At 39.2% G+C, this 17966-nt stretch overlaps 1 protein-coding gene across 1 annotated transcript; it reads left to right on the top strand.

Moving 5' to 3' along the window:
* The first annotated feature begins 235 nt into the window (after positions 1 to 235).
* LOC118774887 (melatonin receptor type 1A-like) lies at positions 236 to 10328 on the top strand. The gene is made up of 2 exons (XM_036524460.1): positions 236 to 422; positions 9559 to 10328. Exons 1-2 carry the CDS (start codon positions 236 to 238, stop codon positions 10326 to 10328), a joined length of 957 nt encoding a protein of 318 aa, XP_036380353.1.
* The last annotated feature ends 7638 nt before the right edge of the window (positions 10329 to 17966 follow it).

Here is a 17966-nt window from a genome sequence, read left to right as displayed (position 1 = left end):
TCGTCAAGAAAGGGAAACAAATGAACAAATGCGCCTGATGTTATGTTTGCCGCGTTTATTACAGCTACTGTATTCTTCGCTTTCTGTCTGTTGAGTAATTTGCTCTCACAAGGGAGACTGCAGAAGTCAAATCAGTGTTTCATGCGTATGAAGACAGCACGTGCACTCTTTGAACATTGAATGCCGACTAGCGTGAGGACGCTGTCACGTCTACCCGCCGAAAGATGAACTGAAGATGGTAGAGGGAAAAAGTCCCCGGCTGAGGAATGTGTCTTCGGGGGATGCTGGCGCAGAATTTCCCCCTTTCCCTTGGACAGTTGCTTTATTGGCCAGCATCCTCATTACCACGATCGTAGTAGATATTTTGGGCAATCTACTAGTTATCTTCTCCGTCTTCAGAAACAAGAAGCTCAGGAAAGCAGGTAAAACTTGGACTTATGTACTTATGTTTCACTGAAGACTCTCTTTCGCAACATATATATGTATTTATTTTGTTTTGTTTTATTTTATTTTATTTTTCAAGGATCATACTGGGCTTTGTTTCATATTTGGAGACAGTAGCTCATGGTCCTGTAAATATTTACTATTTTATCGCGAGAGCAGCCTGAATTTATTGAGGGAACGAGGAAACGGAGATGGCTGTAGCCCCATTTGTCAATTTAACTGATTTATTGATTGACATTTGTTTTCTGTTTGAACATAATTATTCTTACGTTAATTCAATTTTTAACACAGTTTTACTCAATTGTTCTAAAACTCAATTAAAAGCCGCTCCTTCCTCCTTTTCTTACGCGTAAAACTGATTTTCTAAAAATTGTTGTTATTTTAGAGAAATCGGCCATAAAGAAAGAAACACTTCATGGAGTGATATAGCCTTGCGGCAATACATACGTGTGACTCATTCATGTCAGGTTGCGGAAGTTTTCCTAGGTTGTAATAACTAGTAGCTGTTTGCAGGAGATGTATTAGCCTACCCATTAATCGAACACCATCAGCATGTGTCCCAGTGAAAACTGTCAGAGAACATTTGTTTTCTTGAAAATATTTTGGTCACACTTAACAGTTCTTTAACCATACCCCCACACTTGTGTAAGCAGACTGGAGTGGCATAAAGAATTGAACAATTATTCAGATACACATGGTTATATAGTTGAAATCATTACAAAATGGGTAAGAGTTTGGATTATGGCAAAAGCTGATGTTACGTTTGGAATTAACATTATGGGTTAGGGTTAAACATTTTTGATTCAGTTGTCTATGACAGCAGTGACTCAAACCACCACCTTGTCTTCCACATTGGCAACTATGGAAGACAATGAACTTCCAAAAAAAAACCAGACAGTTTCCAATACTGCCTTCATAAATATGAAGGTATGCTTTTCTGCACTAAATCACAATACAAACCTACGTTTTCTATACTAAAGCATTTACTGATCAGGCACTGCCATGACTGAGGAATGCTGTGGGCTGTGTGGCTGTGTGATGTAGCAGAAAGGAGCAGGACCCCTTCCTCAGAGGTTGCTGGACTGATTCCCAGGTGGGACACTGCTGTTGTACCCTTACGCAGAGTCCCAAACCCAAATTGCTTCACTGAATATGCAACTGTATCATTGGATGGTATGCTCATTGCTCTGGATAAGAACATCCTTTGAGGATGTAAGGTGACAGTTCACCTACCTGTAATCTGTGCTCCATGCAGACAGTGAGGAGACAACCCCTTGTAAATCTGCAAAAAGGTCAAACCTCCATACCTCTACGAAGTCTGTTTTACCACTCTTTTTTGTCATTGTTCTTCCAGTTTTTCGCTCTGTCTGTGAACATGACATTGTGTGCTGTGGTTTGCACACAAATGTAGCCTACAACATGCATCTTTTTCACAAGTACACATACCTTACTAGCCCATACTCATTGTGCAAAAAAGAGGGTTTAGGCATGGAAGCTATTTTTTTATGTCATTTTGAAAAGGGGGAAAAAAGAAACTTGAATAGAATATGCAAATCCTCCTTATTATAACTGCCAGCAAACTCTGAACAGTAATTGTATGTATTGACTGATTTGGCTCCATAAACAGATTACAGTGTTTTGCAAAAACTGCTTTCAGCATACAAACACGCAAAGTTACTCGCTGGTTACCGATCATGCACTCTTCATATGTCGGTATACAATATACACATACTGTATGTAAAAATAACTCTATCACTCAAAGTGCTGGTGTCAGTGTGAGCCCAATTTCAAAGAAATTTACCCACTTTACACTTTGCTACCAATCGCCCCATTTTTTCAAGTAACTTGGCCCTACAGTAACTTTGCCCAAACCTGGCAGAAACGCTATACTTACTGGCTGACAAGGTCAAATATACTGGCTACAATAATATATTTATATGGCAATAGACTACAGCGAAGTCTGAGGTGAGCATTACGGTAAGAAACATGGTCTGCAGATGACCACACTGCCATCACTCATGCCATGACTGTCAATATCCACAAGGAAATAGGTTGTGCTTCTGCTCCTCAGTGATGCTATGTGGCTACAAGGAAATGCTTCTAACCTTGTTTTTGAGTAGCCATATACTGATGGCAAACAGTACTTTGAAAATTGTTAAATTATGATATAATTTTCTCTGAGTAATATGTGTAAACATATGCCGTTAAGGCAAAGAGGGGCAAAGGTTGAAGTAGGTGATACAGGTGATCACATTGCACACATCTCATCAAAATACACTACAGCTTGCCTCTGCAAAATCACTGTAAACATAACTCTCTCACAAACACAAAAATGGGTGTTAACACAGTTTAGAAGGGAAAAACTGTGATTCATGGTTGATAAAGGTGGCCCTCCCAAGGTATCTGTACTTTCAGTAATTAGGTCTCCAGTGTGCTTCCAACTGTGTGTCAATCAATGGATCGATGAGTAGAGGCTTAGTGGGGGAAGATTGGGGGTGCTCAAAATCATCATACCCACAAAAGAGGGAGAACATGAAGCAGCAGTGGACTAAGCAGCAAAATACAATTCCAGGGCCCAGCAGTGGTTTTTCTGAGAAGCTTATAAAGCACACACAGCTAAGAGTGAAAACGGGAAAGCACAAATAAAAAGAGAACCCAGTTCTATTTATAGCTGTTTTCCAGTAGCCATTGCTAACACTTTGAAGCTTTGACTTTCACTCATCATTGTGTTTTTTATGATTGCTAAGCTATGCTTAGAAAGGCATCCTTTATATTTTGCTCTTGTTATTCATCCATCAGTACAACTGTGTTTTATATGACACCCTTTCCAGAATAATAGCTTGATATCATACACATTGGTTCATTTAGAAGCAATCTGATTGATTCAAAGTCCTTGAGTTAATATTGGGTCTTGAAACAAGCACACGGTGGAATTGATAGTCGTCTTTGTCAGTGGCAGTGTTGGTGGGGCTTAAATTACTTCCAGGAAGTAGGGCAACTGTGAGGATTAGCATCAACTGATGGGCTAATTGTGACTGTGTGAAGAGAGAAAACACAGCATGGAGGGGTCACCATGGAATGTGAGGTGTCATTAAGGCTCTATTCCTATCTTGAAGTTTTCAGTTGACACTTTCTCCATTTGACTTTGGATTTTGAACAAGTGCTTGAATTGTTCATTTTGGTGAAATAGCCATGGTAAACTACACTGTAAGCTCAAACAGCAGAGCTCCTGTCTTTTGAAAAAATTGACTGCTAGCAAGATTTCCATTCCATGAAATCATTATCAGATGATAAAATGTTTTTTTACACAAGCTATGAATTTCTATTACCCAAACTCTTATCAATACCTATCTCTTTCTCCTAATTTAGTAAAATCAATCTGAAAGAAAGGACATACATTTAATAAATTGTCTTCACCCATGGACTGCTGGTTGACACCTGGATATAGAGCAAAATACTATAACACTACTTGTTCACAGATAACTCTTTCAAAGGTAGTGGAAAATTAAAATTCAAAAATAAAATTCAAGTACATAAATTAAAATCCCGATGATTGCACTGTGTAACAGCAGACAGGCCTGAACAGGTACTATGTGGAATTCCACTCTAATGGTTGGTTCATCATAGTGTTAACTGATATCAGTGTATGCAGGCAAAATGGCAAAATGAACACAGATATTAAAGTTATGGCGAAATGTAACACAAACCTAAAGATGGAGGATTAAATCTTATACTTAGTGCTTCCATGGGAAGCCATTTACCAGGAGTTTACCAGGAGTTTTAAGCAAAACGGTTCCAGACTTCCTCTGTAATTGAAAGCCCTTCCAAGCGATAAACACAAGCCTGCCCCCTGCCCTCATCTCATGCCTCGTCAGTGATAATTAGCTGATGGTGAATGACTTTCTGTCAGAAATATCTTTGCGTTCCTTAATATCTCCACTGCCTGCATTCACAGCAAGACAAGAAGGACCTTAACTTTAAATTCCCAGCCTTCAGTTTCAGACTGCAGCTTAAGGTGTGCCCAGGGGCTACTTTTTAATGAAATGTCACAGCTTGCTTGTAAAATAGCCAATGCAGTACCCCCCCCCCCCCAACCAAAAAAAAAACTGCATTATCCAAAAGAACTGATCTGATTATTAGTTATTATTTTATTATGTTCACATACCTACATCTACATACCCTCATCCAGAGTATTTTACTGAACTATTATACTGTATAGATTCCTCTCCATAAAAGTGTCTCCATTAGAGGGAAATCAGCACAGTCCTCAGAAAGACATCATCATGTGTTTATAGATGTGAGAATGAAGTTTAATAAATGCCCTTCTGCCCAAGGGAGTCAAGTGGAAAAGTTGTGGGTTTGCTCGAAGAAAGACCAAGCATGAGGGTGGGTGTGAGGGTCAGTGTAGCATATATGATATGGTATGGTGTGATGTGATATGATGCTTGGGGTTGACACTGACACTGTGTGAAGCCACTGTTAAATCCTGTTGAAATGTATTTATCACAATTAAGTTAAGTAGTTCATTACTTTATACATCTGAAATGTGATTATGAAGAACCAGCTTTCCTTTGAGTTCCACCAATGACAACGATCACAGATGCGGTCTTTGGTTCACAAAGTAATACTTTCTGTCACTAATGGTGCATCACTATTAACAGTAGCCTTCATGTGGCTTTGGAAGATCATGTTGGTAAGAGCAATGCAGGGTTAAATCCAGCAACACCCACACAGGCAAACACTGTGGGATTGTATTTCCTAACCAAGTATTTAAAAATGACACATAATGCTTAAATATGTTCTCCTGTTATTACCCTTGTGATTCCAGTAGTCAATTTGTGAAATTTGTTAATGTGGCCAAAATTGTATTTTTTGTACAAGGTGCAGGGTTTTAATGGGATGGCTGTCCAACACAGAGCTCAAATCAAGTTTCCTGCAAAATGCATTGACTGTACCTATGTAATCATGTTGTTTCCAGGGTGTGTCATAGATATACTATGAAAACTGTTACTGTGGTCAGAAATTACAGATTTCAGATTTCAGAATTACAGATTTCAAACAAAGCAGAATAATAATTACAATAATAAAATGAAGTGTGTATAATCATAGGCTTTATGAATGTGATGATTTATCACATTTTTTACAACTTATTGAAATGAATCCAAAAAGGTTAATTGACCTATTTAAGCATTGTTGAGATAAATTCAGGTTTTCAGGAAGGCAGAGGCATTCTTCTGTGAATATCAAACTAATATAGCACGTCATACTTCAGTAGTTACTTTGATTGTGTGATCCAGAATGCCTTCAAAAGTTGTTTTCATTTGTCTTTAACATACACATACCAAATATTACCTAGCTCTGGTATCTGGACCTTCAGATAATTAAATAAGTTACCTTAATTAAATAAATTAACATTTTTTCCATGTATGATATGTATTTTTGTCATAAAATCACAACTGCAAAAATGCACATGTGGGTCGATACATAGGCCTACTTCACAGTCGATAATGGAGCAATAGACAGCATGCGTCAGCTACACCTGAATGCGCTAACGAGGTCATACACCTGCAATAGCCTTTGAACACTAGCATTATTTATTCCCTCTGTTGTCCTTCATAGCTCAGCAATACAGGATCAGAACCGAAAAAAGAATGAGGATCGAGTGTAGGCCATTTGTGTCTCTAAATACAACAGGAGGTAGAGAAAAAATGCTTTGTGGAGCAGTTGATTTGAAATAATTGCGTGTTTTTTTTTTTTTTTCCTTTTTTGCAGTTTTTTGAAACTCTTGTGCTTTGCTCAGCCTCTCAGTTTCATTAATGATATACTGCTCTGTGTACAGGATTGCCCTGAGTTTGCATGCTCCCTGTCCATCTATTTTTCTCTTCTGAACTGAGAATTGGAAAACAGAGAAACAGATCACTGGATCACTTCTGGATTGTTGTCAATTTATCTTTTGCAAAAAAAATCTTAGAAATGGACAAATGACCTCAACTTAGATATTTGTATGTATGTCATTATGTAACCGCAGGTATTATTTATTTGCCAAGTAATAAAACTGGATTGCTACTTCATGCTAAATGTCTAGTTGTGTGCAAGATATTTATTGTTTTTTAGCTATATCTCAGCAATAGCTAGTTACCCATATGAGTAATTTAGCAACTAGCTTTGTTTCCTAGCCATAGATGTTAATCATGTTTTGGGCTAGCAAGTTATTGTGAGTCATTAATAACTATTTTAGGTTAGTACATTTAATGTTTGCAAACATACAAAATTACTGAGTTTATACCTTCTCAAACAACTGGCACCGTTGCTACATCAAATAGTAGTTGTTGCAGAGTGACAGTTTTTATTCTTTCCCGCTTTCCCACCGTCCCCCTACTATTCTATATCTTTAATCTTTGATTTACAAAAATCAGTATGAAAATGTTATATAGGTATCCTTTTTATCAGTGATGTTTTAAAATGGAAAAGAGGAAAAGTGTGGGGTTTTTTTGCATTTTACTGTCTTTACTTACTTACTGTTTACTGTCAGAAGAATTGAATGTACACAGACAGTTATTGAACCAGATATCATATCAATCATTCATGTACCTTCACTCATGTTTGTGTGGTTGTGAATGAATTAGATAGCTAGATAGTTGAAATGAAAGGGCATTCTGAATATGTTATGATTTGAAATAAAGAAAAGCAGCTCACTAGCTACCAAATAGTCTAGTAATTAATTTTATATTTTGCATTTTATTTTTTGCATCAGTTAACCAATTGGTATTTCATGATTAGATGCAACAAGGTAAGAAAAATGTCCTGTATTTTGCATCAGTCATTTGTACAGATCATAGTTACAGATGTGAAGATCATGGAAATGGGGTTTATTATATACATGTAATTTAATGTAATTGATGAGCAATGGAGATGCACTGTGGAAACCTTGAGTACATGCTCATTTTGAAATGTATCAAAGTATGAATATCACAGAATGAGGTTTCTCTGGCAGGTTGAATAGTTAAGGAGTCGAAACTGGTTAGTTTTGTATGCAATTATAGGCATCAAAAACAGCTAAAGGTAATCAAGGATGGGTTGTGTCATGTAATTAATTAATGACATCAAGAATTTTTTTTTGATTGAAGATGGATTTTAAAAGCACTTCAGGTGAAAAAACCCAGCTAGTTGGCTTTGGTCTTTATTTTTTGAACATATAAAAAATGCCTGATAACGTGATGGATGTGAGTGGTTTCGCTCAAGGCCATTGTGACTCATAGTCAGTGGTGCGCTGCACTTCAAAGGCAGCAAGAAAGAAAAATCTGAGAATCTCCAGGAGTCCAGTCAGACGTGAAAAGTGAAATGTCGTCCGCCCCCCCCCATTGCCCCACCTCACTCTACATCCTCAAGGTTATTTTTTTATTAAAGCCCAAGGCTCAAATGTTCAATGGCAACTTGCATCAAATTCCAAGATCAAAAGTCCTTGCCAAATCACAGGTTAAATGTTGGAAGCGTATTTTGTTTCATGACTGAGAAAGCAGAATCATATGTTTTTTGACACATACCTTGCAAGTAGATTGAGTTGTGTATAAAACATAGGGTTTTTACCCACGATGGCCTTAAGCACACGCATCTCTTTCAGAGTAGAGGATTACATTCAATTTTTTTTTTTTTGGTGATGCTCTGAAAACTGGTAAAGCTTAATTTTTTCAGGTTACAAAACCAGGCAGGCCACATCAACCAACCACAGACCGTGTCTGGGTTGTCATCTGACTGGTAACAGATTCTTGATGCTTTTTATCCTGTTGTGGCACATGACAAAATCATTGGAGACAGGATGAAACTGACAGATTAAGATGGATAGGAAGATGGAGATGCTGCATTTTTCCATCGCATCCATCAAATTGTCCTGCAAATGGAAGTAAGCATGAGCTGGAGGCAGGGAATTCTCATTACTGAAGATATTGCTTTCATCTCAATATGATTAAATATGAAGTGATTGCAGGGTCACTGTAATGAAGACAATGAAAAAATAACATGTCTGTCCTTCGTTTTTGACTTCTTTCCATTTTCCATTTTTTCTTCCTATACATTTGAAAAATTCTCAATGACTCTGCAAGAATAAGAATGACAGAAGATAATCAGAAAGAGACAAAGTATTAATTTTATTTTTAGCTACAGTAGTCAAAAATGTTTTGTGGATTTTTTGAGTAGTACTACTACAAATTATATTGAACCTGAATTGCTATTTTATAAATTTTATTCATTTGCTTGTGTTGTGCATTTTAGTCCTCAGAGACCTTTTAAATAAATTTTTTAATGCTATGCACTATGCTCAGGTTGAGCTGAACACACAACAGAATCAGGTCACAAAAGATAACCCCTCACATGACAGTTTAAAAAGTTTTACACATTGATTGAATAGGGGACTCTATTGTCTTTTGTAGGCTTTTCAAGGGGAGTAAATTGTGTAAATGCTTTTAGTGGTACAGGAGATGCTCATGAACAATGATGAATGGTACCTAACATGTGACATTTGATTTAGTGCATCTGCCAGAGAGGCAGAGAAATTGCCATACCTCCTACAGCTTGACCTACACACTCCAGTAGACATGCACGCGTGTCCTTGTGGACAATTGGAAAATGCTTCCATAGTAACAAATAATCAATTCATACATGCACGCATTCATGGATGTCACCATTGATGCTGTGGTTTTGGGTGAAATGCATTGTGTGTTCCGTGACTGAGGTACAAACTGTCGATACTCCTGGCTGTTTTAAGCATGCTTCAGTAAATTGTTTTGCTTGGAAAGAAGGCAATGTTGGCAAGGTTATGTCACTATCTGAACAGTTTTATTCTTTCTAATACACTGAATAGAGATTATGGAAAACTAGAATCTGCTGGTTGTGTAGTGTGTAAGTAAAAACTATAGACACTTTAACATTAAAATTCTTCTTAATCTTCTTATAAGTGATTTAAGAAAAGGACTATTGTTTCACAAAAATGACTCTTACAAGATGCATCATTGATATCCTCACATCTGTGTGGTCACGTTTGTAACCATGAAACAAATTGCTGGTTTAAATAGGCAAATATAAAAACCCATCTACTTATGTGCTTGTCTCTCTGTACAGGAAATGCTTTTGTTGTCAGTCTGGCAGTAGCAGACTTGTTGGTGGCTGTCTACCCCTACCCGCTGGTTCTGACGGCCATCTTCCATGATGGCTGGATCCTGGGCTACATCCACTGCCAGATCAGTGGCTTTCTTATGGGCTTGAGTGTGATCGGCTCCATCTTCAACATCACCGGCATTGCCATCAACCGCTACTGCTACATCTGCCACAGCCTCAAGTACGACAGACTCTTCTCCAACAGGAACACTGTGTGCTACGTGGCCCTGGCGTGGGTGCTCACCGCGCTCGCCATTGCCCCCAACTGGTTCATGGAGTCACTGCAGTACGACCCGAGGGTGTACTCCTGTACCTTCGCCCAGTCGGTCAGCTCTCTCTACACCATTGCAGTGGTGGTGATCCACTTCATCTTGCCCATTGGCATTGTCACATACTGCTACCTGCGCATCTGGGTTCTGGTCATCCAGGTGCGTAGACGGGTCAAGCCTGACCACCGGCCCAAGATCAAACCTCACGACTTCCGCAACTTCCTCACCATGTTCGTGGTGTTCGTGCTGTTTGCTGTCTGCTGGGCGCCCCTGAACTTCATCGGCCTGGCGGTGGCTGTCAACCCACGGCTGGGCCTAGCAATCCCGGAGTGGCTGTTCACCGGCAGCTACTTCATGGCCTACTTCAACAGCTGCCTCAACGCGGTCGTCTATGGGGTCCTCAACCACAACTTCCGCAAGGAGTACACGCGCATCGTGCTGGCCATTTTCAAGCCCCCCTGCTGAATAGGGTCCCAAGATGGCGGCACCCAACCCGTTGGCACTGTGATAATGCAAATGCCCTGCTTTGTTTAAAACTGCAGACAGCAGCAAGCATACTGAATCATATCTCTGAAATACTGAATGTAAACAACTATAAAGTATTAAAATAACTCATATCACAATCTTAATGTCTGTTTTGTCTTGTCTTTGACTGTTTCTTTTATCAAGTTTTCAGTACTTTTTTGGAAGACAAATTGGAATTGTTCTGGAACTGTTCACTGACATGTAGCAATGTGAAGCCCAGACATTGTTCAATGCTGTCATACTTTTGATGAATATGCTCTTCTTCTATGCTTCTATGCTTCTTTAATGGTTTTCAAGGGTATAGTCAATAGTACCTTCTTGTGATGATATAAACATTTTGTGTCAAACCAACTGGAGAGGTTTTGGATATGAATGTTTCTTGCATTATTGCTATATAATGCTTGTACACCAACAACATTGAAAGAATATATCTTTGCAAATCAGTGACATGTATTTGATGGAATTTAATATGCATTCCAAAATCATTTGAATGTACCATTGTTTTTTTATGCCAGCTTTCTATGTTTTTTTTTCTTAACTTCCTATGTAATTCCTATGTATACAGAAATAAGGACAAGCAACCCTGTTTGTAACCAGCTTTCTGCCTCTTTCAGCAAAAGCCCTCATTTGTGGGAATGCTGAAACTGATTAACTTAATAATGTATGATTACAAATGAATATGTGAGTGTTGGACTCCAATCTTCCGTTCTTTCTCATGCTCAGCAGGTTCTGGAAGTCATGGGTTATTAGGCACTTTTCAGTCTAGAACTGAGAGCCAACTACAACTCCTATGCCTATGCACAGCACAATAACACTTGCCTAGCCACAGTTCTAATCGCACCCCCAACCGCCCCCCCAAACGCCAACCCCACCCCCAACCAAACCCCAAATAAGCTACCTAAAATACCCCCCCCCCCCCCCCCCATATGTTATTCACAATGAACTGATTAATTAGTTTTGACTGAGCTGTGATTGACATCACTGACCAAGCTTGGGCTGTTGGTACTTTGAAACAGATACGGGTTGTTACAGATTTGGAAATGTGCTCTATTTTAACAATACCAGTGAAGCTGTTTGTGTATGTTATCTGGATTGATTTTAACCACTGCTATAAATTATTTATCCAGGCAAGTAATCAGCTTTTCTTAGAGTAATTATTTGACCACTGTCTCATTTAAATGTAATTGGTGGCTCAAATTTTTTCATGAGACAGGACAAATATGATAAAGAACTTACGTTTTCATCAGCACAAACACATCTCCATCAGAAGCTATACATTCACAAAAATGCATAGCATTCTCAATGTGAGAGATACAACATAAAGATCAGTATTAGTTTAACGGCTCAATCAAACCTTATGAACAGAGAGCTCAACTGGAATGAAATCAGAATACAGGGTGGCCCCAGGACCACGGCTGAGAAGCACAGACCAAAATGCCAGGCACATCATCACTGCAAGATTACGTGAACACAGATGGAATGTAATGAACAGAATGGTTTAATGAAGGATAACTTCTGCCTGCCCCCACACTGTTATAACCAGCTATTTAGACTAAGGAAATTCATTTTGGTGTTGGTTAATACAATGCAGTGAAAGAAGACGCTCATTTCAGTACACAGTAACAAACACAAACTCTCATTATGCAGGACCACAAAAAGCACTCTTTCAGTCACAGGAAACTGGTGCTATAAAGCAGGATACAACAATTTCCATCCTTATCCAGGAATCAGGATATCAGAATGATATGTACCTGTTACACAAGTGACTCCACTGGGATGGGTGAAGGACCATTAGAACCTCCGAACATTTCTGGGGTCAGGGGCCAGCTGTAGATTCTAGGAAACACCGTGGTGAATTATTCTGAGCCAGTAGGGTAAGACCCAGGCACAGCCTGGTAAGACTAATGGAAATGTGTCAGTACTTTATGAGAAAATCTCTAGCCCCGTAAATTTCATACATTGGGCTGTTTAAAATGTGCAGTGACGATGTTTTCATCATGCTCCAGCAATCAGTATGTGACATGCCACATACACATGCAAGCAACAGCACAAATAACTACAAAGATGGTACATATTTCTCATCTGTGACTCATCAAATCCCATTTGCATGATTGAAGCCAGGAATACCTGAAGCCGTGCTTTAGGTATGTCCATTAAGTGTGCTTGTTATTTACTGAGCTGGGATGCAGACAACAAGTCCCAGTGCTAACTGCAAAAATGTCAATTTACTGCGCACACAGGATGGAGTGAAAATTTCCTGACTCCTACTGTGCTGTCAGTAAAGAGCTATTGTTTGTTAGCCCACACAAAATGATGATTCTGGTCAACGCAGAGAAGGCCATGCCCATGTAGTCAAACATATGACTTAATTGCTTTCTACAACATGTTCATTTCATCATACAGTTTGTCAATATCAGCAACCCTCATGCAATGTGACCAGTATGCCACATCATTAATGCCTGTTATCATGTGTAATCCAATGAATCAGTCCAAATGATTTAAATCATTTGTATTTGCATTTAAATCATAGTATTTGAAGGACTGAATATGTGATAGCATACATATAAACACTCTATTTCCTGAGATAATGGGGACTACCTCTCCAAGCTAATTTACCATTGACTCATAAGGTGATGAACTGCAGGATTTGATGAAGGAGTACTCTCCTTCAATAAGGTATTTTGATTAGTTGTAGAAAACACCTTTTCCACACTCCACATACATGAAACATAATTACATTCTCTCTTACAGAGTAGGTTCTTGTTTGAATAATGTTTGTCTCTCCTGATCCTTTTGTGGTTGAAAGATGAGCATTACTCTGAACAGCATCAAGATGAGATAATCAAGTAAAAAGAAACCTTTCAGCCTTTCAGCATGTCCAAAATGAGAAACATAATAGAGAAAGTAATTTTGCTACAAATCCAAACATATGGCTGGTCTTCAGCTTCTGTAATCCACAATTTCTTTTTTATTATGCAACATTGTAGTTTCCATTTAACAGAGAAGAAAAGGCTACATGGAACAGCTAAATGGCTACCAGTTTGCTGTTGAAAATACCATGGAATATGACTTGTAAAAAAGAGCAGACAGGGAATGCAGCTTGCTACTCACCAGATGTAAGAAATGATAGATGACAGATAGTGGATTGTATTTTATGTTTCGACTTCTGCTTATGGTAAATTTATTATGAAGACATTGTGGATATCCTAAAATCATTAAAGAAAGAAAGCATATTTTCATCTGGGAATATCCCTGCCAGCTCTAGAGTTTAACCTGTGTGAGTCAGACAATTGGCATCCGTTTCCCATTCCTGTTCTCCTTCATAGGTGCCTGAAGAGGGATTTCAAGGGATGTTGGTGGTCAAGAGGCTTCACAAATTGATTTATCAATCATAAAATTCTGCCAGCTAGTGAAGCTAGGATGAATCAAATGAGTAGAATTTCACTTAATCTCACAGAGCCTCAGTAGGTAGTACCAAGTGGAGAGATACTGTAGGTGTAGATGCTATTTAATCAATGGAATTTTAAGCCATGTGCAGCACGAATTGAGTGGGTTTTTTTGCTACAGAACATCTGCTTGGTGCTTTGTGAGTCTATAAACAGAGATTTTTTTTTATATACATGGATGAAACAGTTAGTTTGGTGTGTCATGCTGAATTTTTTTCCTTTGTAGTTGTTGAAGCTACAAATATTCTGATTTGCTAGCTCGATCTTCTCAATCTCTGTTCATTGCTTCATTTCTTACTCATATTCATCTCTAAAATTATTCTTACTGTCAGGGCTCCGCCCCCCTAGCTGTGGTGTTTTTGTTTTTCCCTGTCCATGTGCTTTTTGTTTTTCCTTGTGTTCCAGCCCCGCCCCGCTCCCCGCCTGGTCCCCGCCCACCTGATTGCCCCATTACCTTCACCTGCCTGCCTGCCCACCTGCATCCCATCTCCTCATCAGCCCAGCCCTATTTCTACCCTGCTTGTTGCTGTCTTGTTTGCCAGTTCGTCTCTTTGCCTGATCGTTTGCCTGCCCGGTTCCTGATCCTGCCTGCTTCTTTTATCGACCCTGTTTTTTTGTCCACGGACTGCCTTCCGGTTTTCGACCCTGCCTGCTTTTGTTTCGCAACTTTCCTGCAGTCATTAATAAACCCGCCTGCAACCTGAAGCTCTCTTGGTCATCGACTGAGTCCCTGCCTGAGCCCTTACACTTACATTGTTATATCCTTTATTCTTCATTCTTGAAGGGGCATGGTCCATGCAAAAAAAAAAAAAATCATGACAAGTAGTTGTTCTTCACACAGCAGGAATTTTCTCTCCTAGAACTTTTTTTTGCTGTCCACCTTGAACACAATTATCTGTTTTATTCAGGGAAAGTTATTCATCTTTCTGTGTTTTTTTTGTCCATTGGCTGTGTTATCAGAACTTAATAACAATGAATTCAGTGTATTTTCAGCTTTGCACAACCTGTGTTGTACCACATCTTACACAGATAGACAAGAATGTAAATCATCGTCAGGACTCATACATGTCTGCAAGCGCACACACACACACCCACACCCACATACAAACACTGTGTGTTTTAGTGCCATAATCTAAAAATTATCATGGGCTAACATATCTGCCCACTTGGAATGCAAGGCACCCGGTCTTTATTCATGTTCAAGTGAGTTAAAGCAATCGATGTGAACTATACACTACACATGCTGCAATCAATCCTCTGTGGACTGAACCTTCTAATAAAAATAAATACTAATTTATTATTAAAGGATCAATAACAAGTAAAATATTCTAATTTGTTTTACAGGCGTTTAGCTGCCTGAGGTTCCTGTGCTGATATTATTTTACAGCCCAAAGTGCTTTCCTCCTGACTTATGCTTTTGTGCTTGCCTCTCATTCAGAGTCAGTAGAACACAGGTACAGTACAGGCCAAATCTGGGATGAATTATACAGTCTTTATGGTATCCATCAGCCAATGTATAAAAGATGACTTCAAATAACCAATATCTCTTCTTAGACAGCTTGATGGTACTTTGTTCTCACTGTTTTGAGAAAAGCAGGGCTGTGGTAATATTCAATGAACTGGCCCCTATTTTTTTGTTTGCAGGGACAGAATCTGAGAGTAAAATCTGCCACATTACAAAGATCTCATCTGACAACACACATTCATCGTCCATTCACTACTGTATCACGTGCATGAAAAATGTTTGTTGTTCACCAGCCTATAACTGCATGTTTCCAGCATTGATTGGCTGTTAAGGTGAAGGTGGAGATAGAGGCACTCAATTACATTTAGTTAAATCAGCAATAAAGGTTTTGTAGATGGTCTATGTGTCACTGACCCATCTCTGTAATGTTGTTTTGTTACTAAATTGACTAATTGATGACATGACTGAGAGAATGACTGTCAATGTCCACAGGAGAGCTCTAGATTACTTGAATGCCATCTCAGTGTGATTTGCATCAATCTTGCAAATGGCCTATATGAATTGAATCAATGAGTAGTCCCCAGCTGATTGTAAATCGTGTGTATTGATTCACCAAATCCAATAATAATTCAACATAAAGCTGATTACTCCTGATATAGGTCAGGCTAATAACCAATGATCAGCATAATTACTTATTAGTATTATTGATAGGCGTACCAAAAAAAAGAACATACAAAAGTGACACACTAGACTCGCTGCAGTCTGACACAAGCTGCTTTGATGTGTTGGAAATTGGCTGACCATGAGGGGACGAAGGGGGGGCAGGGGGCTTGGGGTCTGAGGCTTTGCGAAACCAAGGAGGTTTACAGGAGTTATACCCCACATTGTTTAGTTTCTACCCTGAGCACTTCATTGTTTCCAGTGTGCTACAGGATATCTCATTGATTTCAGTCTTTACATTTAACATTTAACTGCCATGTGGCTCAGTGTTGCTCACATTCATTTTAAGCACCTTCTGAGAGTCACAGACACCTTCTCAGACTCCTGTACGCTCTTGAACATCTGCATTACTGTCAGTCTCCTTCCAGGCCAGGCTGCTGGCAGTCCTTCTGTATTTTTTTACTATCCAATTACACTGTGGATAGAGAGCAAACCACATGCTGTTACAGTCCCACACAAAGACCGAGGCTGACCCTCATATGCTGGAAACCATGTAAGAAATACACTATACGGACAAAAGTATTTGGCCACACCTGTTTTTCAGGGTTTGGGCTAGGCCCCTTATCTCCAGTGAAGGGCAATCTTAATGCTTCAGCATACCAAGACATTTTGGACAATGCTATGCTTCCAACTTTGTGGCAACAGTTTGGGGAAGACCCTTTTCTATTCCAACATGACTGTGCCCCAGTGCACAAAGCAAGGACTATAAAGACATGGTTTGATGAGCTCGGTGTGGAAGAACTTGACTGGCCTGCACAGAGCCCTGACCTCAACCCCATCGAGCACCTTTGGGATGAACTGGAACAGAGATTGCGAGCCAGGCCTTCTTATCCAACATCAGTGCCTGACCTCATAAATGCTCTACAGAATGAATGGGCACAAATTCCCACAGAAACACTCCAAAATCTTGTGGAAAGCCTTCCAAGAAGAGTGGAAGCTGTTATAGCTGCAAAAGGGGGACCAACTCCATATTAAAGTATATGTATTTGAATACAATGTCATTACAGTCCCTGTTGATGTAATGGTCAGATGTCCAAATACTTTTGTCCATATAGTGTAAGTTCTTTGTGTGTTGTCATTAAAAGAAGCACTTTATGTTCCTCCAAACAAATGCATAATGTATAACACAGCACAAATATAATGTAAATTCTTTGTAACTCACCGTCACTACATTTTTTTTTAGTTATTATTACTATGTTCTTAGAAATAGAACTGTGGCACGCCTGGCCCAGGATTTTGTCCTTTGGACAGCCAGATGGCCACCTGAACCCACAGCCAGTCACAACACACTTCATTACTGAGTGTCTGAACTGGAACCATGACCTGGCCACATTCTGTATTCGTGTGTTCTACCTTGTTCTGTTAATTCGGTCAAGTACAGTCATACTAGCAAATATAATAATATTGTCAGTATGATGTGATTACAAAACCCGCTACAGCCCATTTTCACAGACTATTTGCCCCCACCAATGACTGTTTCCTCAGAAAGAAAGTTAATTAAGCTCATTGGATTGGCTTTGGCAACAGCTCCCTGCAGCTAGGTGAGACACAGTGATTCGGAGTGCTTGTATCCAGGGTTTACAGTGTACCGTAAAGTACAATCTACTGTTGATTCTGTCCATAGAGACATGAAAAGAGGTTAGCCAAAGCAAGCTTGTAATTTTATTTAGATAATATTCCAGTTAATGGTGATATTTAAAATTAGAAATGGGACTTTTGCTGTGTGGCATTGGGTAAAAAAAATAAATATAAAATAATAGAAATCCTGTTGCCATTTCATACTGCTCTCTGAGACAGCAGTGTTTGTGCACACCTCAGAGTAAACTGGAGAATTAGAGTAAACATGTTATGCTCCTATTTGCTTTGATCATGTAGTATGAGCAGTCAAGGTGAGGGCATGTATGCGACTGAAATTCTGAAGGCAGGTTGAATTTTCCATCTTCTTCC

This window comes from Megalops cyprinoides, chromosome 3, assembly GCF_013368585.1.
Source record: "Megalops cyprinoides isolate fMegCyp1 chromosome 3, fMegCyp1.pri, whole genome shotgun sequence".
Classification (NCBI taxonomy): Eukaryota; Metazoa; Chordata; class Actinopteri; order Elopiformes; family Megalopidae; genus Megalops; species Megalops cyprinoides.
This window is presented reverse-complemented; position numbering and strand designations above follow the sequence as displayed.

Bases quoted from the DNA above. Each gene is read 5' to 3' on its own strand.
- LOC118774887 (XM_036524460.1), top strand. From the start codon at position 236: ATGGTAGAGGGAAAAAGTCCCCGGCTGAGGAATGTGTCTTCGGGGGAT. The intron at 423-9,558 runs GTAAAACTTGGA...CTCTCTGTACAG, and splicing joins CAAGAAGCTCAGGAAAGCAG to GAAATGCTTTTGTTGTCAGT.